This window comes from Mesoplodon densirostris, chromosome 1, assembly GCF_025265405.1.
Source record: "Mesoplodon densirostris isolate mMesDen1 chromosome 1, mMesDen1 primary haplotype, whole genome shotgun sequence".
Lineage (NCBI taxonomy): Eukaryota > Metazoa > Chordata > Mammalia > Artiodactyla > Ziphiidae > Mesoplodon > Mesoplodon densirostris.
Window position 1 is genome coordinate 88,348,131 of NC_082661.1, and position 25,987 is coordinate 88,374,117.

General features: G+C 41.9%; 2 protein-coding genes across 3 annotated transcripts; one reads left to right on the forward strand and one right to left on the reverse strand.

Moving 5' to 3' along the window:
• BBS12 (Bardet-Biedl syndrome 12) lies at positions 1-25,422 on the forward strand. 2 transcript variants are annotated; one of them, XM_060105703.1, is made up of 4 exons: positions 1-129; positions 15,586-15,652; positions 18,219-19,129; positions 19,235-25,422. In XM_060105703.1, exons 3-4 carry the CDS (start codon positions 18,229-18,231, stop codon positions 20,368-20,370), a joined length of 2,037 nt encoding a protein of 678 aa, XP_059961686.1. In that variant the 5' UTR covers positions 1-129; positions 15,586-15,652; positions 18,219-18,228; the 3' UTR covers positions 20,371-25,422. The 2 variants fall into 2 exon arrangements, with proteins under 2 accessions (XP_059961686.1, XP_059961675.1); XM_060105692.1 differs by having other exon boundaries at positions 18,219-25,422.
• On the reverse strand, positions 22,269-24,563 carry LOC132494504 (A-kinase anchor protein 10, mitochondrial-like). The gene is given in 3 exon segments (XM_060105704.1): positions 22,269-22,512; positions 22,514-23,277; positions 23,280-24,563. Coding segments are annotated over 3 exon segments (1,965 nt in total). The 5' UTR covers positions 24,429-24,563; the 3' UTR covers positions 22,269-22,460.
• Positions 25,423-25,987: the final 565 nt, after the last annotated feature.

The following is a 25,987-nucleotide window of genomic DNA, read 5'->3' on the forward strand; positions in this document are numbered from 1 at the left end:
GGCCCGCGGCGCACTTGCGCAAAACGCGAACCAGAAGGGAAGGTTCTTCCCCCGGGCGTTTTGGCGTCCCAGTGCCAGGCAGAACTTCGGGGAACTGGAGCCTCCCGTAGGGATGGAGAAAAGAGCGAGGTTCGTAGCGAGGTGCTTCTACCAACTGCTAAGTCTTTGACGGAGATGTGGGGAGATACTGTTTGCTTTTCTAACCTCTTGGGGCTGGGGGAAGGGATGAGACTCTAGAGCCTGGTGGGTCGGTGAATTGGTCCAGATTCGGTTTACCGGCCGGATTACCAGAGGCGGAGGGGACTGCCCTTACCTTGCGCCGCTAGGCATCCCTCAGCCTCGACAGTGCCTGGGGCTTGGCCTTTAGCGACTTCCCTCCTCCTTGGTTCACAGCGATTCTGGCCTGGTAGGCAGCATTGCTTTTTTTTTTTTTTTTTTTTTTTTTTTTTTTTTTTTTTGCGGTACGCGGGCCTCTCACTGTGGTGGCCTCACCCGTTGCGGAGCACAGGCTCCGGACGCGCAGGCTCAGCGGCCATGGCTCACGGGCCCAGCCGCTCCGCGGCATGTGGGATCTTCCCGGACCGGGGCACGAACCCGTGTCCCCTGCATCGGCAGGCGGATTCTCAACCACTGCGCCACCAGGGAAGCCCTAGGCAGCATTTCTTTACAGGAGGGGTGTGGTTTGGGCACGGGGGCAGTGCGGGTCTTAGGATGCACATGAAGACTCCCTGCATAGGAAAGAGTTTTTACCAGTGTTGTAGCGTTTATTTGCTGGATTGGACTTTGGACCCACCCATAATCACCATCAGACTTCCACGTCCCCGACATTCTCACCCACAGCCGTTCAATTGGTTGAATCCCAAGATTTGGCCTGTTTTCCAAATATATCCAGCATAGATCCGCACTGAGTCCGACACAGGTAGCCTGAAAATCTACTTGACTCAGTAACTGTCGAGATTCAGATGCCCATATAACTGCTGTAAATCAAAGCAAATTCTTGGCCAAAGGGCCAGACTTGCTGGTTCTAACCAGTTCTGAATCTAGTCCGGCACCAGCTAAAGGGTGAGGGGGAAGGACTGAGGTGGTAGGAATGAAGAGGTGATAGTCTCTTAAAACTTCTAACGCTTAATCGCTTAGACATCAGGGCTCTTTTTTATGCCTCCTACAGTGCCTTCTCTAGAGTAAGTACTTTATTTTCTAAAAATCATACTGGATTCTCCAACAGTGGATTCAGGAAGAACATTAAGTTTTGCCTAGGTTTTTCCCTTTATCCCACTTATCTCCTTGAAGGTAAGGAAAGAAAAATGTGCAAAGTACATTCTTGAAGTAGTCTCCCAAGTCACTTCTCCTACTTTAGTTATATGAAACATGGCACATTTTCCAAAACCATCATCCTTTCTTGCTCACATTATATACCAGGCAGACACCCAAGCACTGTAATAATTGATTTTTAAAAAAAAACCCAAAACAAAACCTCATTAGGATTCTGGAAAATAGGTAAAGTTATTCTAATATTAGAAGTTATTTTTCTGTGTAAAGTTACCCCAGTGGAAATTAAAATGATGCAAATTCAAGATAGTTCATGAATTAAGTAAAATATTCAGTCACTTAATTATAGTATATTGATTCTTCAGGCCATTAATCTCACTGAGAAAGTTACTCTTGATTAGTTTCAAGGACATATACTTCTTCTTTACTACTAATATTAAAAGGATTTCTGAGACCAGAAATGAATAATGACCAAATATGTAGAAACAATTCTAATTTTTAGGCTCTCCTGGATCAAGTTTGATCTTATGGCAACTAAAAGGCTGCGTGGTGTGTTCACCTGCTTTTACATCATTCTGTGATTTAGGCTTTTATATTTGGGACATTAACTTCTAGTGAAAATGATTTTTCAATTATAGGCTCAGATTGAAGTTTCTAGGTCTTAGGTAGGAAGTACTCAGTCTTTTTTTTTTTTTTTTCCCTCACTTCACTCATATTATTCTTACCATACTTCTGTAGGGGTAAGGAGCCTGGAGTTCTAGCTCAACTGTATATATGAAATGAAAGCCCAGAGAGTCTAAGTGACTTTTCCACAGTCACGCAGCTGGTTACCAGCAGGAATGAACTACGAGTCAGAAAACCATTTTGGACTTGTCTCTACCACTCACTGGTTTGTCATTTGGTCAAATCTCACCCATCTTCACTTTCCTTGTCTATGAAATGGATTAATTATTCCATCTGAAGCCAGCATGCAGAGTGATTGCAAGAATCAAATGAGTGGTTCTTGAATCTGATGGATCATTAGAATCATACAGGAATCTTTAAAAAATATAGATCCCAGGACTCCAGCCCTGGATATTCTGATTCAGTAGATCTGCAGTAGCACCCACGAATGTGTTCTTATAAAAGTCTCCGGGAAATTGTGATGATCAGCCTGGATTTGTTAATACTAAAACAGCGTGAGCAAATGGTCCATAATTTGCACAGCCTGGTGTGAAATACATTATGACCCAAGGGACAGAGTCAGAACAATCTCTTCTGTGTGATGTTTCTAGGCAGAAACTGCTTTCTCCTCCAAGATCATTTAGGAGGATTATCTAAGGGATAGTGGGGGAGAACAGCCGCCCATTCTAGGCCATGAATTTGAATGTGTGTGTGTGAGTCTGCGTGTGCATGTGTCAGTGTGTAAATGTGTGCATGAGTATATGTGGGTGTGTGAGTGTGTATGTGTACCTGTGTGAGTGTGCATGTGTATATAACATGTTTATGTAAGTGTAAATGTGTAACTGTGAATTTGTGTAGCATGAGTGTGTGCATGTGTGTGAGCGTGTTTTTGTATATGTGAATGAGTATGTGTGTTTAAGTGTGTGCATCTAGGTGAGTGTGTGTATAGGGAGTGGGCAACGACAGGTTGCAGGATGCACTTCTGTCCGAGGCTGAAGAAGCTTGACTATGTCCTGGGTTTAAAGAGACAAAGTATTGTGATACTGGTGGTGCCCCTACTGTACACCAGGCATTTTAGACTTTTACTGCATGTAATTTCTCAAACAACCATGTGGTGTGGGTATTATGATCTCCATCGTATAGAACAAGAAGTTGAAACAGAGTTTTCTTTTGTCCGAGGTCAGACAGATAGAAGGTGGTGGAGCTGGGATTCAAATTGAGTTCATAGTTTTTGATTTGGAGAACTTTCTGAGTGACAAAGCTTTTTTTTTTTTTTTTTTTAATTTTATTATTATTTTTTTTTATTTTACAAATTTAATCAGTTATACATATACATATGTTCCCATATCCCCTCCCTTTTGCATCTCCCTCCCACCCTCCCTATCCCACCCCTCCAGGCGGTCACAAAGAACCGAGCTGATCTCCCTGTGCTATGCGGCTGCTTCCCACTAGCTATCTACCTTACGTTTGGTAGTGTATATATGTCCATGCCGCTCTTTCACTTTGTCACAGCTTACCCTTCCCCCTCCCCATATCCTCAAGTCCATGCTCTAGTAGGTCTGTGTCTTTACTCCTGTCTTACCCCTATGTTCTTCATGACATTTTTTTTTCTTAAATTCCATATATATGTGTCAGCATACAGTATTTGTCTTTCTCTTTCTGACTTACTTCACTCTGTATGACAGACTCTAGGTCCATCCACCTCATTACAAATAGCTCAATTTCATTTCTTTTTATGGCTGAGTAATATTCCATTGTATATATGTGCCACATCTTCTTCATCCATTCATCCGATGATGGACACTTAGGTTGTTTCCATCTCCGGGCTATTGTAAATAGGGCTGCTATGAACATTTTGGTACATGTCTCTTTTTGAATTATGGTTTTCTCAGGGTATATGCCCAGTAGTGGGATTGCTGGGTCATATGGTAGTTCTATTTGTAGTTTTTTAAGGAACCTCCATACCGTTCTCCATAGTGGCTGTACCAATTCACATTCCCACCAGCAGTGCAAGAGTGTTCCCTTTTTTCCACACCCTCTCCAGCATTTATTGTTTCTAGATTTTTTTGATGATGGCCATTCTGACTGGTGTGAGATGATATCTCATTGTAGTTTTGATTTGCATTTCTCTAATGAGTAAAGATGTTGAGCATCCTTTCATGTGTTTGTTGGCAGTCTGTATATCTTCTGTGGAGAAATGTCTATTTAGGTCTTCTGCCCATTTTTGGATTGGGTTGTTTGTTTTTTTGCTATTGAGCTGCATGAGCTGTTTATAAATTTTGGAGATTAATCCTTTGTCAGTTGCTTCATTTGCAAATATTTTCTCCCATTCTGAGGGTTGTCTTTTCGTCTTGTTTATGGTTTCCTTTGCTGTGCAAAAGCTTTGAAGTTTCATTAGGTCCAATGTGTTTATTTTTGTCTTTATTTCCATTTCTCTAGGAGGTGGGTCAAAAAAGATCTTGCTGTGATTTATGTCATAGAGTGTTCTGCCTATGTTTTCCTCTAGGAGTTTGATAGTGTCTGGCCTTACATTTAGGTCTTTAATCCATTTTGAGCTTATTTTTGTGTATGGTGTTAGGGAGTGATCTAATCTCATACTTTTACATGTCCCTGTCCAGTTTTCCCAGCACCACTTATTGAAGAGACTGTCCTTTCTCCACTGTATATTCCTGCCTCCTTTATCAAAGATAAGGTGACCATATGTCCGTGGGTTTATCTCTGGGCTTTCTATCCTGTTCCATTGATCTATATTTCTGTTTTTGTGCCAGTACCATACTGTCTTGATTACTGTAGCTTTGTAGTATAGTCTGAAGTCAGGGAGCCTGATTCCTCCAGCTCCATTTTTCGTTCTCAAGATTGCTTTGGCTATTCGGGGTCTTTTGTGTTTCCATACAAATTGTGAAATTTTTTGTTCTAGTTCTGTGAAAAATGCCATTGGTAGTTTGATAGGGATCGCATTGAATCTATAGATTGCTTTGGGTAGTAGAGTCATTTTCACAATGTTGATTCTTCCAATCCAAGAACATGGTACATCTCTCCATCTATTTGTATCATCTTTAATTTCTTTCATCAGTGTCTTATAATTTTCTGCATACAGGTCTTTTGTCTCCTTAGGTAGGTTTAGTCCTAGATATTTTATTCTTTTTGTTGCAATGGTAAATGGGAGTGTTTCCTTGATTTCACTTTCAGATTTTTCATCATTAGTATATAGGAATGCCAGAGATTTCTGTGCATTAATTTTGTATCCTGCAACTTTACCAAATTCATTGATTAGCTCTAGTAGTTTTCTGGTAGCATCTTTAGGATTCTCTATGTATAGTATCATGTCATCTGCAAACAGTGACAGCTTTACTTCTTCTTTTCCCATTTGGATTCCTTTTATTTCCTTTTCTTCTCTGATTGCTGTGGCTAAAACTTCCAAAACTATGTTGAATAAGAGTGGTGAGAGTGGGCAACCTTGTCTTGTTCCTGATCTTAGTGGAAATGGTTTCAGTTTTTCACCATTGAGGACGATGCTGGCTGTGGGTTTGTCATATATGGCCTTTATTATGTTGAGGAAAGTTCCCTCTATGCCTACTTTCTGCAGGGTTTTTATCATAAATGGGTGTTGAATTTTGTCAAAAGCTTTCTCTGCATCTATTGAGATGATCATATGGTTTTTCTCCTTCAGTTTGTTAATATGGTGTATCACATTGATTGATTTGCGTATATTGAAGAATCCTTGCATTCCTGGAATAAACCCCACTTGATCATGGTGTATGATCCTTTTAATGTGCTGTTGGATTCTGTTTGCTAGTATTTTGTTGAGGATTTTTGCATCTATGTTCATCAGTGATATTGGCCTGTAGTTTTCTTTCTTTGTGACATCCTTGTCTGGTTTTGGTATCAAGGTGATGGTGGCCTCATAGAATGAGTTTGGGAGTGTTCCTCCCTCTGCTATATTTTGGAAGAGTTTGAGAAGGATAGGTGTTAGCTCTTCTCTAAATGCTTGATAGAATTCCCCTGTGAAGCCATCTGGTCCTGGGCTTTTGTTTGTTGGAAGATTTTTTATCACAGTTTCAATTTCAGTGCTTGTGATTGGTCTGTTCATATTTTCTATTTCTTCCTGATTCAGTCTTGGCAGGTTGTGCATTTCTAAGAATTTGTCCATTTCTTCCAGGTTGTCCATTTTATTGGCATAGAGCTGCTTATAGTAATCTCTCATGATCTTTTGTATTTCTGCAGTGTCAGTTGTTACTTCTCCTTTTTCATTTCTAATTCTATTGATTTGAGTCTTCTCCCTTTTTTTCTTGATGAGTCTGGCTAATGGTTTATCAATTTTGTTTATCTTCTCAAAGAACCAGCTTTTAGTTTTATTGGTCTTTGCTATCGTTTCCTTCATTTCTTTTTCATTTATTTCTGATCTGATTTTTATGATTTCTTTCCTTCTGCTAACTTTGGGATGTTTTTGTTCTTCTTTCTCTAATTGCTTTAGGTGCAAGGTTAGGTTGTTTATTCGAGATGTTTCCTGTTTCTTAAGGTGGGATTGTATTGCTATAAACTTCCCTCTTAGAACTGCTTTTGCTGCATCCCATAGGTTTTGGGTCGTCGTGTCTCCATTGTCATTTGTTTCTAGGTATTTTTTAATTTCCTCTTTGATTTCTTCAGTGATCACTTCGTTATTAAGTAGTGTATTGTTTAGCCTCCATGTGTTTGTATGTTTTACAGCTCTTTTCCTGTAATTGATATCTAGTCTCATAGCATTGTGGTCGGAAAAGATAGTTGATACAATTTCAATTTTCTTAAATTTACCAAGGCTTGATTTGTGACCCAAGATATGATCTATCCTGGAGAATGTTCCATGAGCACTTGAGAAAAATGTGTATTCTGTTGTTTTTGGATGGAATATCCTATAAATATCAATTAAGTCCATCTTGTTTAATGTATCATTTAAAGCTTGTGTTTCCTTATTTATTTTCATTTTGGATGACCTGTCCATTGGTGAAAGTGGGGTGTTAAAGTCCCCTACTATGATTGTGTTACTGTCGATTTCTCCTTTTATGGCTGTTAATATTTCCCTTATGTATTGGGGTGCTCCTATGTTTGGTGCATAAATATTTACAATTGTTATATCTTCTTCTTGGATCGATCCCTTGATCATTATGTAGTGTCCTTCTTTGTCTCTTCTAGTAGTCTTTATTTTAAAGTCTATTTTGTCTGATATGAGAATTGCTACTCCAGCTTTCTTTTGGTTTCCATTTGCATGGAATATCTTTTTCCATCCCCTTACTTTCAGTCTGTATGTGTCTCTAGGTCTGAAGTGGGTCTCTTGTAGACAGCATATATATGGGTCTTGTTTTTGTATCCATTCAGCCAGTCTGTGTCTTTTGGTGGGAGCATTTAGTCCATTTACATTTAAGGTAATTATTGATATGTATGTTCCTATTCCCATTTTCTTAATTGTTTTGGGTTCGTTATTGTAGTTCTTTTCCTTCTGTTGTGTTTCTTGCCTAGAGAAGTTCCTTTAGCATTTGTTGTAAAGCTGGTTTGGTGGTGCTGAATTCTCTCAGCTTTTGCTTGTCTGTAAACGTTTTAATTTCTCCATCAAATCTGAATGAGATCCTTGCTGGGTAGAGTAATCTTGGTTGCAGGTTTTTCTCCTTCATCACTTTAATTATGTCCTGCCACTCCCTTCTGGCTTGTAGAGTTTCTGCTGAGAGATCAGCTGTTATCCTGATGGGGATTCCCTTGTGTGTTATTTGTTGTTTTTGCCTTGCTGCTTTTAATATGATTTCTTTGTGTTTAATTTTTGACAGTTTGATTAATATGTGTCTTGGTGTATTTCTCCTTGGATTTATTCTGTATGGGACTCTCTGTGCCTCCTGGACTTGATTAACTATTTCCTTTCCCATATTAGGGAAGTTTTCAACTATAATCTCTTCAAATATTTTCTCAGTCCCTTTCTTTTTCTCTTCTTCTTCTGGAACCCCTATAATTCAAATGTTGGTGCGTTTAATGTTGTCCCAGAGGTCTCTGAGACTGTCCTCTGTTCTTTTCATTCTTTTTTCTTTACTTTGATGTGCAGCAGTTATTTCCACTATTTTATCTTCCAGGTCACTTATCCGTTCTTCTGCCTCAGTTATTCTGCTATTGATCCCATCTAGAGTATTTTTTATTTCATTTATTGTGTTTTTAATTGATGCTTGATTCATCTTTAGTTCTTCTAGGTCCTTGTTAACTGTTTCTTGCATTTTGTCTATTCTATTTCCAAGATTTTGGATCATCTTTACCATCATTATTCTGAATTCTTTTTCAGGTAGACTGCCTATTACCTCTTCATTTGTTAGGTCTGGTGGGTTTTTATCTTGCTCCTTCTCCTGCTGTGTGTTTTTCTGTCTTCTCATTTTGCTTATGTTACTGTGTTTAGGGTCTCCTTTATGCAGGCTGCAGGTTTGTAGTTCCTGTTGTTTTTGGTGTCTGTCCCCAGTGGCTAAGGTTGGTTTAGTGGGTTGTGTAGGCTTCTTGGTGGAGGGGAGTACTGCCTGTGTTCTGGTGGATGAGGCTGGATCTTGTCTTTCTGGTGGGCAGGTCCACGTCTGGTGGTGTGTTTTGGGGTGTCTGCAGACTTTTTATGATTTTATGCCACCTCTCTGCTAATGGGTGGCGTTGTGTTCCTGTCTTGCTAGTTGTTTGGCATAGGGTGTCCAGCACTGTAGCTTGCTGGTCGTTGAGTGAAGCTGGGTGTTGGTGTTGAGATGGAGATCTCTGGAAGATTTTCGCCGTTTGATATTATGTGGAGCTGGGAGGTCTCTTGTGGACCAGTGTCCTGAAGTTGGCTCTCCCACCTCAGAGGCACAGCACTGACTCCTGGCTCCTCAATTTGGGATGATTTGTTGTCTATTTATGTATTCCACAGATGCAGGGTACATCAAGTTGATTGTGGAGCTTTAATCCGCTGCTTCTGAGGCTGCTGGGAGAGGTTTCCCTTTCTCTTCTTTGTTCTCACAGCTCCTGGGTCTCAGCTTTGGATTTGGCCCCGCCTCTGCGTGTAGGTCGCCGGAGGGCGTCTGTTCTTCGCTCAGACAGGACAGGGTTAAAGGAGCAGCCTCTTCGGGGGCTCTGGCTCACTCAGGCCCGGCGGGAGGGAGGGGCACGGAGTGCGGGGCGAGCCTGCAGCGGCAGAGGTCGGCGTGACGTTGCACCAGCCCGAGGCGTGCCGTGCGTTCTCTCAGGGAAGCCGCCCCTGGATCCCGGGACCCCGGCAGTGGCAGGCTGCACAGGCTCCCGAAAGGGCGGTGTGGACAGTGACCTGCGCTCGCACACAGGCTTCTTGGCGGCGGCAACAGCAGCCCCAGCTTCCCACGCCCGTCTCTGGGCTCCGCGCTTTCAGCCGCGACTCGCGCCCGTCTTTGGAGCTCCTTTACGCGGCGCTCTTAATCCCCTCTCCTCGCGCACCAGGAAACCAAGAGGGAAGAAAATGTCTCCTGCCTCTTCGGCAGCTCCAGAGTTTTCCCGGACTCCCTCCCGGCTAGCTGTGGCACATTAGCCCCCTTCAGGCTGAGTTCTCGCCGCCAGCCCCAGTCCTCTCGCTGCGCTCTGACCGAAGCCCGAGCCTCAGCTCCAGCGCCGCCCGCCCCGGCGGGGGAGCAGACAAGCCTCTCGGGCTGGTGAGTGCCGCTCGGCACCGCTCCTCTGTGCGGGAATCTCTCTGCTTTGCCCTACCCAGGTATGTGGGGAGTTTCTTGCCTTTTGGGAGGTCTGGGGTCTTCTGCCAGCGTTCAGTAGGTGTTCTGTAGGAGTTGTTCCACGTGTAGCTGTATTTCTGGTGTATCTGTGGGGAGCGGAAGTACTCAGTCTTGAAAAATAGCTGTTACTAATCTAATTTTACTATAGAACATTAATAATATTAATCTGGAAAAATGTTAAACCTATTATCACTCTTAAATCTACTAAATTTATTTAATGCTTTCTACATATCATGTACTATGCCATGTATTGGGTGGGTTTGAAAGGAACTGAGTGTAGAGTATAAAGATTAATGAAAGCAAGGAACCCACAGAGTAGTGGGGGAGATAGGCACAGACATAAATACAGTATTTTTAATTCAGGGTGCTAAGTGCTTTAGCAGATGTGTGTAGACAGTACTTTGGCAGCCCAGGAAGGAGGTGCTACTTCTCCTTGAGGCATTGGAGGAGGCTGTATCAAAAATGTGGCATTTGCCTTGGGTCATGAAAGATATATAGCATTTGCCAAGGTGAAGAAAGCATAGGATATTCAAATCAGAGTATAGTATGTGCAGAAATGAACGTAAATGCATGTTGTAGTGTGACTAGATCATTGGGTTTATAAGGAAAGGTGGAAGATGAGCCTTATAAATTAGATTGAAGTCAGATTATGGGACACCTTTACCTAGGTAAAGACTTTATTTTCTAAGATGAATAGTTGTTTTAGGCAGTGGAGTGATCCGATTAGGTTTGTGCTTTTCAAAGATAATTCTGACAACCATATGAAGGAGGAACCATTTTGGAAACAATTAAAGGGCCTCAACCAAGGCAGTGCCAAATAGCAAGCATGTCGACTCCAGAGGTGGTAGAACCTTAAATTTATGGTGGAGGAATACTGACAATGGCATCTGTTTAGTCTTATTTCAGTTCTGTACTTAAATGTAAGCTAATAAATGTGGTGAAAACCACATTGTCAAATATTTATTGAGTACTTGCAATGTGTCAGACAATGTTATCAACATATGGGATATGTCAGTGACTAAAACTGCCCTCCTGGGAATTACATTCCAACAGAGGGACATAGTCAATAAATAGTAAATAAATAAGTAGAGTATGTACTATTTTATAAGGTGATAATGTTGTGGGAAAAGAGAAATTAGAGCGAATAAAGGGAATCCAGAATGTAAAGGGAAAAGAGGAGTTTGCAGTGTTAAATAGGATGCTCAGGATAGGCCTCGTTGAAAGGGGGAGATTTGCATAATTATATAAAGCTGCGAGACAATAGATTTCTTGGGGAAGAGCATCCCAGAAAGAGGGAAGAAGTAGAACAGAAACACAGGTAGGAAGCATGCCTTGCATGTTCCAGGAACAGAAAGGAGGCCAGAGCAGAGTGGTCAAGGGATAGAGTAGTAGAAGAGTTAGAGAGGTAACAGGGAGGAGTGCAGGTTATTAGGGCATCGTAAGGACTTTGACTTCCACTCGAGTCAAATGGGAAGGCTTTGCAGATATTTGAGCCAAGGAGTGAAAACATTTCAGTTAATTTTTTAAAGGGACTCCTGTGGCAGTCAAAGGAGTAAAAGCTTTACTTTCTAAGTTGGAGGTTTTTAAGCAGTGGAGTGATATGATTAGACTGTATTGGGAATGGACTGGAGATAGGCAAACTCTTGGTTTTGTAGCTAATCATACTTGTCAGAAAATATTAATTTTTTTTAAATGCAACTCCTGAAACACATTGCATATCTTAGTGTTTGAAGCCAAGTACCTTAGACAAGACTAGACGTGATCTTAGGAAAAGAAGGCTATTTCTGATGTCAAAAATCTCAGTCAAGTAGTCTGACTCTGCTCTTCTATGACACACTTAAAAAGTTAAAGGAACATTAAGGTGGCAAATAAAGTTGTTAGGGATCCCAGTAATGAAACGGAGAGCTGTTTGTGGAAAACACTGGTGCTGACGTATAGCAGACAAGAATCAGATCATGTCAGTTCAGTGCCAAGAAAAGTTGCCAGAGGTATTTTTCGTCTTTGAAATGATCTATTTCACCATTCTCTTTACGGTCTTTACCTTTTAATACTCAGTCTCTTCTAAGAGGGATTCTTGTTTGAGTTTTTATTTTATGTTAATTATAGTGAATTGTAATCTCTTCAAAATAATCATTTAGGAACTCTTCTAAACTTGGGAATGCTAAGACTTTTTTAAAAAAATTCACTGGTGAAACTTGGAATAGATTTTTGAAATGTTGAGGTAGATCTCTTGAATATTAACTTTGCTAATCAGCTATATATGACTTTTTGCTTGTAGATTAGTTTTGTTTAATTTCATACCTTCTCTGGGAAACGTTTTTCACATAAATTAAATACAGACTAAGTTTGAAATAACCCATGACTTATTCCTTTAGCTCTAAATTCTCTATGACTTTTCCATTCGTACAGTGATATGCTGTGATTTAAACATAGTATAGAAAGGAAACCATAAACAGAGACTCTGACACCTTAAAAAAATTGGGCATATCCATGTTAAGTGTATAAACAAGGCTTGGAAAAAGGCCGAAAGGCTTGAAAGTGGGAATTGCAGTGGAAGATTCCACAAAAGAGAGTGTGAATTACTATCATGCTAGGTAGAGGGGCAGCCAGAAAGCGGTATTGTAATAATAACATGGGACTTTGGCATTAGACAAATGTGGGTTTTAGTTCCAACCTTTTACTTACTAGCCATGAAATTTTATATATTACTTAATTATTCTTCATTTGATACATAATTAAAACAGGTTAATTATAGTATATTTATATATATGTGTGTGTGTTAATTATGGTACAATAATAAGTTAATCATATTATTGTTGTGAGAGCTACATTGCATAATGCATGTAAACTGCTTCATACGTAGTAAGCTCCCAAAATGTGTTAGGAATGAAAAACAAAAGCAAAAGGCCAGTCTTGTCTTTTTATTTTATTTTTTTATTTTTTTTTATTTTTTTTTGCGGTATGCGGGCCTCTCACTGTTGTGGCCTCCCCCGTTGCGGAGCACAGGCTCCGGACGCGCAGGCTCCGGACGCGCAGGCTCAGCGGCCATGGCTCACGGGCCCAGCCGCTCCGCGGCATATGGGATCCTCCCAGACCGGGGCACGAACCCGTATCCCCTGCATCGGCAGGCGGACTCTCAACCACTTGCGCCACCAGGGAGGCCTCAGTCTTGTCTTTTTAAATTTATCTTTTCAACAAATTATTCTGGATATCCAAGAAGGAAAAAACAACCCCTACTCCACACCATTTACAAAAATCAGCTTAAGATGAATTATAAACATAAATGTTAAAGCTAAAACAAAAAGAACAAAGTCGGAGGACTCACACTTCCTGACTTGAAAATTTACTACAAAGCTAGAGTAAAGCAGTGTGGTCCTTGCTTAAGGATGCTCATATAGACCAATGAAATAGAATTGAGAGTCCAAAAGTAAACCCATACATGTGTTGCCAATTGATTTTTGACAGAGATGTGCCAAGACCAATCAATGGGGAAAAGAATAGTCTCTTCAGTGAATGGTGCTGGGACGATTTGATATCCAAACGTAAAAGAATCAAGTTGGAATCCTACCTCATACCATATACATAAATCAACTCAAAATGTATCAGTTAACTTAATATAAGATATGAAATGGTGAAACTCTTTGAAGAAAAAATTGGGTTAAATCTTTTTAACTTTGGATTTGGCAATGTGTTCTTAGATATGACACCAAAATAGACAAATTAGACTTCATTAAAATTAAAAACTTTTATGCATCAAAGTACATTATCAAAAAAGTGAAAAATACTACCTACAAAATCAGAGAAAATATTTGCAAATCATATTTTGATAAGGTGCTGGTATCTAGAATATATAAAGAACTCTTACAATTCAACAAGCAGAAGACAACCCAATTTTTAAATGGGCAAGAGATTTGAATAGATATTTCTCCAAAGAAGGTGTACAAATGGTCAAAAAGCACATGAAAAGATGTTCAACATCTTTTGAAAAACAACCACGATGAAATATCATTAACATCCACTAGGATAACTATTATTATAAAACAAAAATGCAAAAAAACAGAAGTGTTGGTGTGCGTACTGGGTTGCATAGTGTTCCCCCTCCAAAATTCATGTCCACCCAGAATCTCAGAATGTGATTTTATTTGGAAATAACTTCTTTGTCGATATAATTAGTTAAGATGAGATCATACCAGATTAGGGCATGCCCTGAATCCAATGACTGGTGTCTTTTTAAGAGGCCATGTGAAAGGGAAGCAGAGATTGGAGTTATGCTGCCAAAGCCAAGGACCTCTGGGAACAACCAGAGGCTGGAAGAAGCCGGAAGGATTCTTCCCTAGACCCTTCAGAAGGAGCATGGCCCTGCAGATAACTTGATTTCAGACTTCTAGGCTCCAGAACCATGAGATAATAAATATGTATTGCTGTAAATCACCCCATTCATGGTAATTTGGTAAAGCAGCCCTAGGAAACTAATACAGCAAGGGTGTGGAGAAATTTAAGTGCTTGTACACTGCTGGTAGGAAAGTAAAATAGTTCAGCTGCTACAGAAAAGTTTGGCAGTTCCACAGAAACTTAAACACAGAATTATCAAATGACCACTCCTACGTATGTACCCCCAAAGAATTGAAAACAGGTCCTCAAACGCTTGTAGACAAATGTTTTAGTATCACTGTTCATGATAATCTAAAAGTAGAAGCAGGGGACTTCCCTGGTGGCACAGTGGTTAAGAATCCACCTGCCAGTGCAGGGGACACAGGTTTGAGCCCTGGTCTGGGAAGATCCCACATGCTGAGGAGCAACTAAGCCCGTGCGCCACAACTACTGAGCCTGCACTCTAGAGCCCGCAAGCCAGAACTACTGAAGCCCACGCGCCCAGAGCCCATGCTCCGCAACAAGAGAAGCCACTGCAGTGAGAAGCCTGCACACTGCAACGAAGAGTAGCTCCCAATCTCCGCAACGAGAGAAAGCCCACGCACAGCAACAAAGACCCAACACAGCCATAAATAAATAAATAAATAAAATTTTAAAATAACAAAAGTAGAAGCAATCTAAATGTCCATAAACAAAATGATAGCTACATACATACATACATAAAAAGGAATGAAATACACATACTACAATGTGGATGAACCTCAAAAACATTATGCTAACTGAGGGGGTGGGATGAATTGGGAGATTGGGATTGACATATATACACTATTGATACTATGTATAAAATAGATAACTAATGAGAACCTACTCTATAGCACAGGGAACTCTACTCAGTCCTCTATGGTGACCTAAATGGGAAGGCAATCCAAAAAAGAGGGGATTTATGTACACGTATAGCTGATTCACTTTGCTGTACAGCAGAAACTAACACAACATTGTAAAGCAGCTATACTCCAATAAAAATTTTTTTAAAAACATTATGCTAAGTGAAAGAAACCAGACACAAAGGGTCCCATATTATATGATTCTATGAAATATCCAGAATAGGTAAATCCACAGAGACAAGAAAGCAGCTTGGTGGTTGCCAGGGGTTGGCGGGGAGAATACAGGGAGGGACTGCTTAATGGCTACGGAGTTTTCTTTTGGGGTGATGGAAGTATTTTGGAACTAGATAAAGGTAGTGGTTGTACAACACTGTGAATGTTCGAAGTGCCACTGAATTGTATACTCTAAAATAGTTAAGTTTATGTTATATGAACTTTACCTCAATTTTTTAAAGGCTAAAACCATAAAGCTTTTAGAAGAAATATGGAATGTCCTTTGTACTCAGGGGTAGATGAAACTTTTAAAAATAGAACCCAATAACCATTAAAAAAAAGGCAAAAGGACTAACAAAATAGATTGCCAGGCAGTATTTAGGGCGACTTACAGTGTGGAGTCATGAACTTAAAATGACACCAGTCAGTGTGGTTGTGTGTGTTTTTCTGTTTATTTTCAGCTGCCCCAGGGTAAACATGGAGTAAACATGGAGAGTTGGATTTCATCAAGATTAGTGGCTTTGCAAGGTAAGATGAACCAAAAGAGAGACAAGGACTTTGAGAGTCTATGTACAAGAGAGTGATTATAATCCACAAATGGGAATTTAAACTGGGTAAGTAGAGAATTGATAATATGGGGTGGAGGACAGCAAAAATATGGTAAGATAAGAGAGCTGTAAGACAGGATGGGTCTCAGGATTGTTGGAGTCTAGAGTATAATTTGATGCTGTCTAGGGATATACCTGAGTATATCAAGAGTTTTATTTTTATTTTACAGAACTGAAAGTTTCACAAAAGAGGTTTTGAAGCTGAGTTCAAACAATTTGTTGTATGTTTTCTTAGACTGTACTGGCTTTTCTCCTTAGTCCTTGAAAGCCTCTAGGAAGCTACTCTTGAGCAACAGGTGCTGTGGCTTCCTGCTGATCCTAAGGTGTATCTGGAACTGTGGAGCTCTTCAGAATCAAGGATGACTCTAGGCGTTATAGGAACAAATTTACCAGTGCTGTGGCCAGCATTAGAGGAAAAGCAAAAACTCCGAGAGTTGTTTGCTTTTTGATATTTTGGATTTAAAAGGTTGTGGTAAAAAATATGCTTGAGGGACTTCCCTGGTGTCCAGTGGCTAAGACTCCACGCTCCCACTGCAGGGGGACTGGGTTCGATCCCTGGTCAGGGAACTAGATCCCACCTGCTGCCACGAAGATCCCGCGTGCCGCAACTAAGACCTAATGCAGCCAAATAAATAAATATATTTTTTAAAAATATTAAAATATGTATATATATGTACTTGAAGAATAATAAAGTCTTAGAGCTGGAAAAGAAGTGTATGTTATCTACAGTTTTAGCTGTAGTGCTTTAAGAGCCCATACCTCACAAGACAGGTTATTTTATTACAGACAGCTTTTCAATTAGAGGGTACTTTGTTAAAAAGTTCTTTCTATTGGGCTGAAGTTTTTCTCTTATAACTTCTTCCTATTAGTTTTAGATATGAATTCTGAAATATTACCTGGAAAAAGTCTGATTGCTCTCAAACTTCCTTTTTTTTTTTTTTTTTTTTTTTTGCGGTAGGCGGGCCTCTCACTGTTGGGGCCTCTCCCGTTGCGGAGCACAGGCTCCCGACGCGCAGGCTCAGCGGCCATGGCTCACGGGCCCAGCCGCTCTGCGGCCTGTGGGATCTTCCCGGACTGGGGCACGAACCCATGTCCCCTGCATCAGCAGGTGGACTCTCAACACTGCACCACCAGGGAAGCCCCTCGAACTTCCTTTTTTAAATTTAAATTTATTTATTTATTTATTTATTTTTGGCTGCGTTGCATCTTCGTTGCTGCATGCAGGCTTTCTCTAGTTGCAGCGAGCGGGGGCTACTCTTCATTGCAGTGCACAGGCTTCGCATTGCGGTGGCTTCTCTTGTGCAGCACGGGCTGTAGGCACGTGGGCTTCAGTATTTGTGGTGCACACACAGGCTTAGTTGCTCCGTGGCATGTGGGATCTTCCTGGGCCGGGGCTCGAACACGTGTCCCCTGCGTTGGCAGGCGGATTCTTAACCACTGTGCCACCAGGGAAGCCTACGAACTTCCTTTTAAACAGTACTTTTCCCCCCTTTATATTCTAATCAATAGCTAAATCCATCCTTTACCTCCATCCCTCTTCCACATTTCTCATCTAGATAACCATGGCCTCCAGTCTGGCACTCATCCAATCAGTTCTCTACACTGTTATCAGAGTGGTAATATATCCAAAACACTAATAATAAATAATAATAATAATAATTTTAATATTACTTAATTTTATTTTTAATATTATTTAGTTTTATATTATAAATTTATCATTGTTATTGCAAGTACTCATAAAGCACTATGTGCCAGGCACTGTTCTAAGCACTGTACTCATTTACTCCTGGTAATAACCCTATGAAGTAGATTCTGTTATTATCCTCATTTTTCAGATATGAAAACAGGGCAAAGAAGTTAAGAAACTTTCTGAAGGCTACACAGTTAGTAAGCAGTAGACAGAAGTTCAAACCCAGACTTCTAGATTCAGAGTACATGCTTTCAGACACTACATGAAGCTGTTTCTTCATCTCCACCCCTTAAAGCACTTGCATGTTTCCCATTATAAGTAGTGTCAGGTTTGACGTGGCGCATACTGCCCTTCATGATCCAGCCCCTTTCCTCTTCTAACGCTTCATGTCTTACTATTCCCCACTACTTTCTTTATATTCCCGTGAAACTAAATTACTTGTATTACCCAAGTGCACTGTATTTTTGTCACATGTATGTGCATTTACTACTACCTCCTTCAACTTGCTAATTATTTTTTCAAATTATTCTTCAAGACTCATTTCGGACATTGTGTTCTTCTGGAAATATTGCCTGTTGCCTGCATGATCCACTTCCCCTGTTGGGTGAAGTGTTCCTCCTCCACACACCCATACCCTTATCATTAATATCATTATAATGCTGTATCATTGCACTGACCATATTTAATGGAAACTACATATATCAGAAACTCCTCAAAGGCAGGGACTGTATCTTACTTTTCTTTTATAACCATGAATTGCACTGAATAAAGTTCCAAGTTTTAATTTTATTTGCAGATGATGATTCATGGTGATGGCTTGCAGGGTCATAAACAAAAGAAGGCACATGGGACTTCAACAGCTTTCATCGTTTGCAGAAACAGGAAGAACTTTCCTAGGCCCAGTAAAATCATCCAAATTTATTATAGATGAAGAGTGTCATGAAAGTGTGTTAATCAGTTCAACAGTAAGGCTTCTTGAAAGTTTGGATTTAACCAGCGCAGTGGGACAACTTCTCAGTGAAGCAGTTCAAGCACAAAATAACACATACAGAACTGGAACCAGTACTCTTTTGTTTCTTGTTGGTGCGTGGAGCAGTGCTGCTGAAGAATGTCTTCATTTGGGTGTCCCCATTTCATTAATAGTGTCTGTAATGTCAGAAGGCTTGAATTCATGCATTGAAGAGGTAGTTTCCCTTCAAGTGCCTATCCACAATGTATTTGACTGTATGGTTAACACAAAGACATTTTCTGGACCTGAAACATTTAGTGTCAGCGTATACCCTTTTCTCCAAATCCCTTCAGGTACTGGTTTGATACAGAAAGAGTGTGATCTCAAGGATGTTGCCTCTCAGTCCTTGGCCATTTACAGTCTTTCTGGGAGACCTGTTAAATCACCTCAGCTCTTTAGGTCTCAGGCTAAGGTTGAAGCAGATGAAAACACATCACAAACTCCTCAAACTCTGAAAAACAGTCTGCTTGCAGACACCCGCTGCAGAAAGTCAGTACTAACCCACAGTAGACATTTTAGTAGGACAGGTAATCAATGGATAAGCAAGCCAGATGGAGTTCTAGAACAACTTAGTGCAGCTACTCCCAAGATTTATAGATGTGATGATTTGGTGGAGTTGGAGGTGGGTTTGAGTCACGGAGGTCACAGCAGCATGAAGTTAGTAGACGAAGCAGTACGGCTACAATATCAGAACGCAGGTATGCAACAAGGCAGCTGTTCAATGCCATTTCTCTTTGACATTTCAAGAATCTTCACTTGCTGCTTACCGGGTTTACCTGAAACTTTCTCTTGTGTCTGTCCAGGATATATCACTGTTGTATCAATATCTAGTACTGCTCTGATCAAGGAATTGCAGAATCAGCCTATTCGGGTAGTTCTTGTTGAAGGGGATCTCACAGAGAATTATCGCCATCTGGGATTTAATAAGTCTGCAAGTATTAAAACAGTATCAGAAAGCATGAAGGTTCAGCAAGATGGCTCAGAAGAACTGTGGACAGATCATGTGTTACAGGTATTAATCAAGTTCAATGTGAACCTTGTCCTGGCACAAGGAAATGTGTCTGAACGCTTAATCGAAAAATGCACAGACAGCAAGAGGTTGGTAATTGGATCAGTGAATGGCAATGTAATGCAGGCTTTTGCAGAGGCTTCAGGAGCAGTGCAGGTGGCCTACATGACACAAGTGAATGAAAACTGTGTGGGCAGTGGGGTCTGTGTGACCATCTGGAGAAGCATTCCCTTCGATGCTGCAGATCGGATCAACAGAACGGCAATCATTTTAAAAACAGAAGGAATTAATTTGGTTACAGTAGTGCTGACTAGTCCAGTCACTGCCCAGATGCAAACCAAAGAAGATACCTTCTGGACTTGTGCCTATCGTCTGTATCATGCTCTAAAAGAGCAGAAGGTCTTCCTTGGAGGTGGCGCAGTTGAATTTTTGTGTCTTAGCCATCTTCAGATTCTTGTGGAGCAGTCTGTGAATAAAGGAAACCAAGGCTGTTCAGGATGGCTTCATAATACTTCCTCTTGGCTGGCCTCATCTGTGACACAGTACAGACCGACTGTGCTAAAATGCCTGGCCAATGGATGGCACAGGTACCTTTCAACTCTCCTGTATAACACTGCCAGTTACTCATCAGAATTTGAAGCTGGCACATTCATTCAACATCATCTACAAAATGCTACAGACTCTGGCTCTCCTTCATCTTACGTCTGGAATGAATATAGTAAACTAAATGGTGGGATTTTAAATTCAGACATTTCAGATAAACTGGAACAGATTCCAAGAGTTTATGATGTTGTTACACCAAAGATTGAGGCATGGCGCCGAGCTTTGGATTTAGTACTGTTAGTTCTTCAGACAGACAGTGAAATTATCACTGGACTTGAACAAATGCAGATAAATTCGCAGGAATCAGAGGGCTTTTTATTTTTGTAGTGTTATTGGCTAAGTCTTTGGAAAATAATCTTTGGTAATATGTCGTGCTAATAATAAATTTTCTAGTAGCCAAGTTACAGTTTCTAAAATGCCAGCTTTTACTAAGAGAAAATAATTGATGTGTGTCAATAACTGTACAGAGTCAGAGATTTCACCCTACTTACAATTTTGTTCTCTGTTTCTATATTTTTATTCTGTAGCTGGACATGTCTCTTTTTTAAAACATTTTATTGGAGTATAATTGCTTTACATTGTTGTGTTAGTTTCTGCTGTATAAGAAAGTGAATCAGTTATACGTATACATATATCCCCATATCCCCTCCCTCTTGCATCTCCCTCCCACCCTCCCTATCCCACCCCTCTAGGTGGTCACAAAGCACAGAGCTGATCTCCCTGTGCTATGCAGCTGTTTTCCACTAGCTATCTGTTTTACATTTTGTAGTATATATATGCCAGTGCTACTCTCTCACTTCATCCCAGCTTACCCTTCCCCCTCCCCGTGTCCTCAAGTCCCTTCTCTACCTTTGTGTCTTTATTCCTGTCCTGCCCCTAGGTTTGTTACAATCTTTTTTTTTATATTCCACATATATGTGTTAGCATACGGTACATATTTTTCTGACTTACTTCACTCTGTATGACAGACTCTAGGTCCATCCACCTTACTACAAATAAATCAATGTTGTTTCTTTTTTTAAATATAATTCATATATATATTTTAAAATCAAACACAATTAAATAGAATATGGTTTAAGTACATGAATACTTCACTTCAGAAGAATAACAGAGGTGGTACATAGTACCAAAAACTCATACACAGCCTTTCTGCTGCTTCTGTTGATGAAACAGTGCGTGTCTATACAACCAAATATTGCAGTGGAATAAATTCTCTGTTCGTTCAAGACTTTCTCAAGGACAGAGGTGATAATTATATATTCATATGTGTATATATGTATTTTTTGCCAAGTCTGAGCAAAAGCAGTAACACCTAAGAGAACGTTCTGTCCCTCCAACAGTCTGTGTGGTGAGGCAGCGCGGGCACCGCCTGCATGGAGTGTGCTGGCCGAGCAGGCGGCCCCGCCCATGGCAGCGAGGTCCAGACCCTGAAGCTGACCAAGTGGACGTGCAGGGAGGGTCCTCTCGTTACCCCACAGACAGAAGAAAAAGGCCACAACCTGCACACTTCCCAGCGCAGAGCAAAGAAGAGGAGAGAGTCAGAGCTGAGTGCCTCTCTGTCCCCACACCTGCCCCCCCACCTTTTTAAAAACTCTACAATCTGGGAATAAACATTTTGTTCAAGGAGCCACAGGGGAAAACTGGAGTGATGGCTGTTGCACATCCCTTTCCACAAGTACTCTGAGGGGAGGTGATGTCACCGGAGCCCAGAATCTCAGAGGAGCAAGTCCTACCACTTGCAGCGCAGAGGCTCGCTCTTCCGGCAGCGGGGGAGCTGGTTTTAAGAGTACTGCGTCTCAGGAGCAATTAAAACGTGAAAACCATACACTGTCACCAAAGGGGAGGACAACGTCACCAAGACTTGACCCACGGCCCGTTAGCTTCCTTCCAAATTAACGCCTCTGTGCAGACCCCGCTCCCCGGAAGAAAAGCCACCTGCTGGCACCACACCGCCTGGCTCCTGAGGGGCCGACTCACCTGCCTGTTCAGGAGACCAAGCGAAGCCCCTCTGGTACCCGCTGTCTGATGCTGTTGGGGTGGGTCACCACCAAGGGAGGTGCATCAAATACCGGCTCTACGCCTCTGTGTCTCCCATGGCATGTGGCCCCTGCCTATCCCAGTGGACTAACACTCTTCCACACGTGGGTTATTGCCATTGGAAAACTAGTCATTCTCTAGTAATGTAAACAACACCGCTCTGTCTCTACAACTTTCACTGTGTGATCATCACGTGCAGGTGTGTCTACGCGACACTCTGCCGATGGTGGAAGTCTAGGATTGTCTGCCATTCTTTCTTGGGAACAACAGTGAGAAGAAATACAGTGCGCTGTTTTCACTGGCTGTGGGGAAGAATCCAACCAAAGGAAAAAAGTTCTCCTATTTTCCAAAAGCAGATTTCCTTTATCTCAGGTCTTGAGTCATAGCTTTGTGGACTTCTCTAGCGGCTGATCGCACTGTGCCTGCTGCATAACTGACTATCATTTTAGTGATCTTCCAAGCTAGCTCTTCCTGGGCCTCATCAGTATTTCCTTGCACCCATTTCTTCATAGCTTGAGAGAACATGGATCCTTTCGATTTCTTTACATCAGGTTCAGGCTCAGATTCTCGGATGAACTGCCCCAAGTCACTAACTCTTCCAAATGTCGTCTTCCCTGCATACGTCCATTGATACAAAGATTCTGGATCCAGACTTGCAGCATCCACAATTATCGCTTCATCAAAATTTTTCAGAATTTTAACACTGGCTTTTTTCACACTAGACTGCATGGCAGAGCTGTCGGCCACCCCGGGGTGGGAGTCCTCAGTGGGGCTAGCAGAGCCCAGAGCCGTCAGCAAGACACCTCCTCCCAGGAACTCATCTCCACGAACCGAATGGATGAGATCATTCAAATATTTATAATAAAGGTTGCTGGACAAAAAGCCAGGCAAAAATACCTTCTCCATGGTTGTCCAGGCCTGACGTAATGGAGTGGTGAAACAGTTAGGGAGTGGTCCACCTTCCCTGCAGATGTTGGATTCAATTTCCAGTTGTACAACATCATCGAATCCAAGAGGATGTGTGGCCTGGAGGGAGAAGTACTTGTCATATAAAATCATGGTGTCGTTCTGTGCCTCCTGTCCATCATACTGGCCCTTTTTGGCAGCAAGCTGAGACTGGAAGTTGTCTGCTGCCAACCAGAACTGTAGGATATTCACTGCGTCCTCTTTCTCCATGTACTCAGAGAAATAAAAAAGAGGACTGACTCACAGAAGAGAATGTCAGCCAGGTAAACAGTTCCACTGGTCAGCACTTCAATCTGGTATTTACAGAAATGGTGACTTCGTAGAAACTCACTAAAGTGCTCGTGCTCCATTGCGCTGAAGACTATGGACTGTGCTGAGACAAAACAGTTGGGATCCACCTGCCCATCTTCTCCACAAATCTTTGCTACGATGTCATTTCTCATGGCTTCTGTAATTGGTATTGGTTTAGCAGCATCTGGAGATATATATTTGGTAAAAGTATTTACTGCATCTTGTTCTATACTTTTCATTAATTTTCCTGATAATTCCTTTAGTAGAGAAGAGGGACTATTTCTACTGGCTACTATAAGTCTGGAGGATTCCTGGGTTTCCACGGAACCTCAATGAGCTCCAGTCCTGGCCGTTTCCAGGCGGAGAGAATGGGCACTGTCACATTCCTGGGAAAGCAGCAAGTGATTCTGAGCGTTGCTAGTTCTATTATTCAGGTCAATTCCTTCCAACTGGGCTGAGCTAGTATCCTCCGGTCTCTTGTCAAGAGAGTCGGTTACAAAAGCTGCTGTAGTTTCGTGCTTTTTAGAAGGAGAGACAGGTTCAGCCAGTGAGCTCTGCTTCACCGTGTTCAGACTGTGTGCTCTTATTCGGGACCAAGTTGTAGAGTGAAAACTTTCAGCCTCTAACCAAAACTTAACCAAATGCTCCATTCTCCGAAGTTCCATGAATTGAATGAAATAAGGGAGGACAACAGCGTCATGCAAGACTTGTTCAAGGGTCTTTGAAAGACTTGATTTGGTCTCTTGAGTCTGGTAGTCCAGACAAGATCTGCCCAGGTCACCAAAATGAGCAGCCTCCATGTTGCTGGGCTGCTTATTAAGTGTTGCCGTCCTACTACTTGAAAAGGAGTCCATGTTGGCAGAAATGGCATTGATTGCAACATGACTTGGTCCTGCAGCCTCCAGCAAGGCAGGATTTTTAGTGCTTTTTTGTGGGGAATGTACGGATATTGAAGCTTTAACTGACTTGACATCTGAGGTCTTCTCCTGCTCTTTGCCTTTCACTTTCCGCCGGAAGAAGGACATGGCAGGGCCCGGGTCGGGGCGGAGGGCGCGGGGGGACTGGCACAGAGAGGGCCCGGCTCCCCTCATTCAGCAACTGGCCCGGACTTCCGGGTCTGCAGCGGCCGCCACCCTAGGCCAAAAATAGACCCGTCTTCCGGGTGTGGGCCCCGCCGCCTCCTGGAGACGTGCCGGTAGCTCCCGCCGCCATGTTAACAACAAGCCGCCCGCCCGGAGTTCTGGTCCTTCCCCGCACGGGGCTTCACGGGAGGCCCAATTTTGTTTCTTTTTATGGCTGAGTAATATTCCATTGTATATATGTGCCACATCTTCTCTATCATTCATCCGTTGATGGACACTTAGGTTGCTTCCATGTCTCGGCTACAGTAAATAGAGCTGCAATGAACATTGTGGTACATGACTCTTTTGGAATTATGGTTTTCTCAGGGTATATGCCCAGTAGTGGGAGTGCTGTTCACCCTACTTATAATTTAACAGGTTAGCCTGTTGCTGTTTCATGGGATGCTACAGAATACACAAGATGCTTGGATCAGAGGCAAAGGGCTTTTATTATTCACAGGAAAAGCAGTAGCCAGAGCTTCGGGTTGGTTTGCATCAGTTCCCCAGTTCTCTAAGTCCCACGAAAGCAACACAGAGGGCCACTGATGGCAGCCTGCACATGCAGTGTGTTGTGTTATGGAAGAGGAACACTGGGGGTAGCCACTGCTTTTACAGTAAGCAGAAACAATCCTGTTCTTTGTCCAAGGGCAGTTGCTACCTCATGCCTCAAGGCTGCTCAATGTAAACACAGCCTGAGACATGGACTGGTTAAAGATAGGCCTGGCATCCTGAGAAAGTATGCAGCGTCACTCAGAGCCATAGTGAATAGCCTCCTCCAAAAATTCACTCTTCAACCTGGTACGTTCTTGGCCAGACTTGGCCAGTTCTTGGCCAGTATGCCACTCTGTCGGCTACTCTGATTAATCTGGCAAACAGGTTGCTTAGTCAGTACCAAATCTATTCAATTGGTCTCACATACCAACTAAATCAAGGCTCCTAAAACAGACTCTGAGGAGCAGGGTGAAGCCAGGCTGCAGTACTGACCGCACTCATGTTCCCAAGGGCCTTGAATGTAGTCAAATGTAAGTTCCAAGGGAGGGCCAGTAGGTCTTCTTATTAGCCAGACTGTAGCCTAAGACCAATTTGTTATCCATTATGAACCACGCAAGGGAGCTTTGACTGTCTTACCTGTCTTTGGTGTCATTACCAAAAATTACAGGAGGCAATAGATGGGCCAAAAGGCAACTCCCATCGCTAGTGGAGATACCTGTGTAGCCCATTTTCCCCACATACAAGCACATAACCCCAGTAGGCCCAGGTTACTGTATATCAGGATTTCTTGTTAAACCTGAATTGAATCACCATTATATAAATTTGATTAAGTCACATAGGTAGTGTTACCCAGTAGTTTCAGCCTCAATTGCCATGCATGGCAAAATCCAAGGCCACTCAGGCATTAAGAGAAGCATATGATCAGTCAGATTGAAACAAGGTTGTCCTGGTTCCTGTGTTTTGTAAGTGCTCTTAACTGGGAGATGCCATTGATGACATCATGTCCTGCCTCCTGTACCAAATAAGAGGCTTAACAA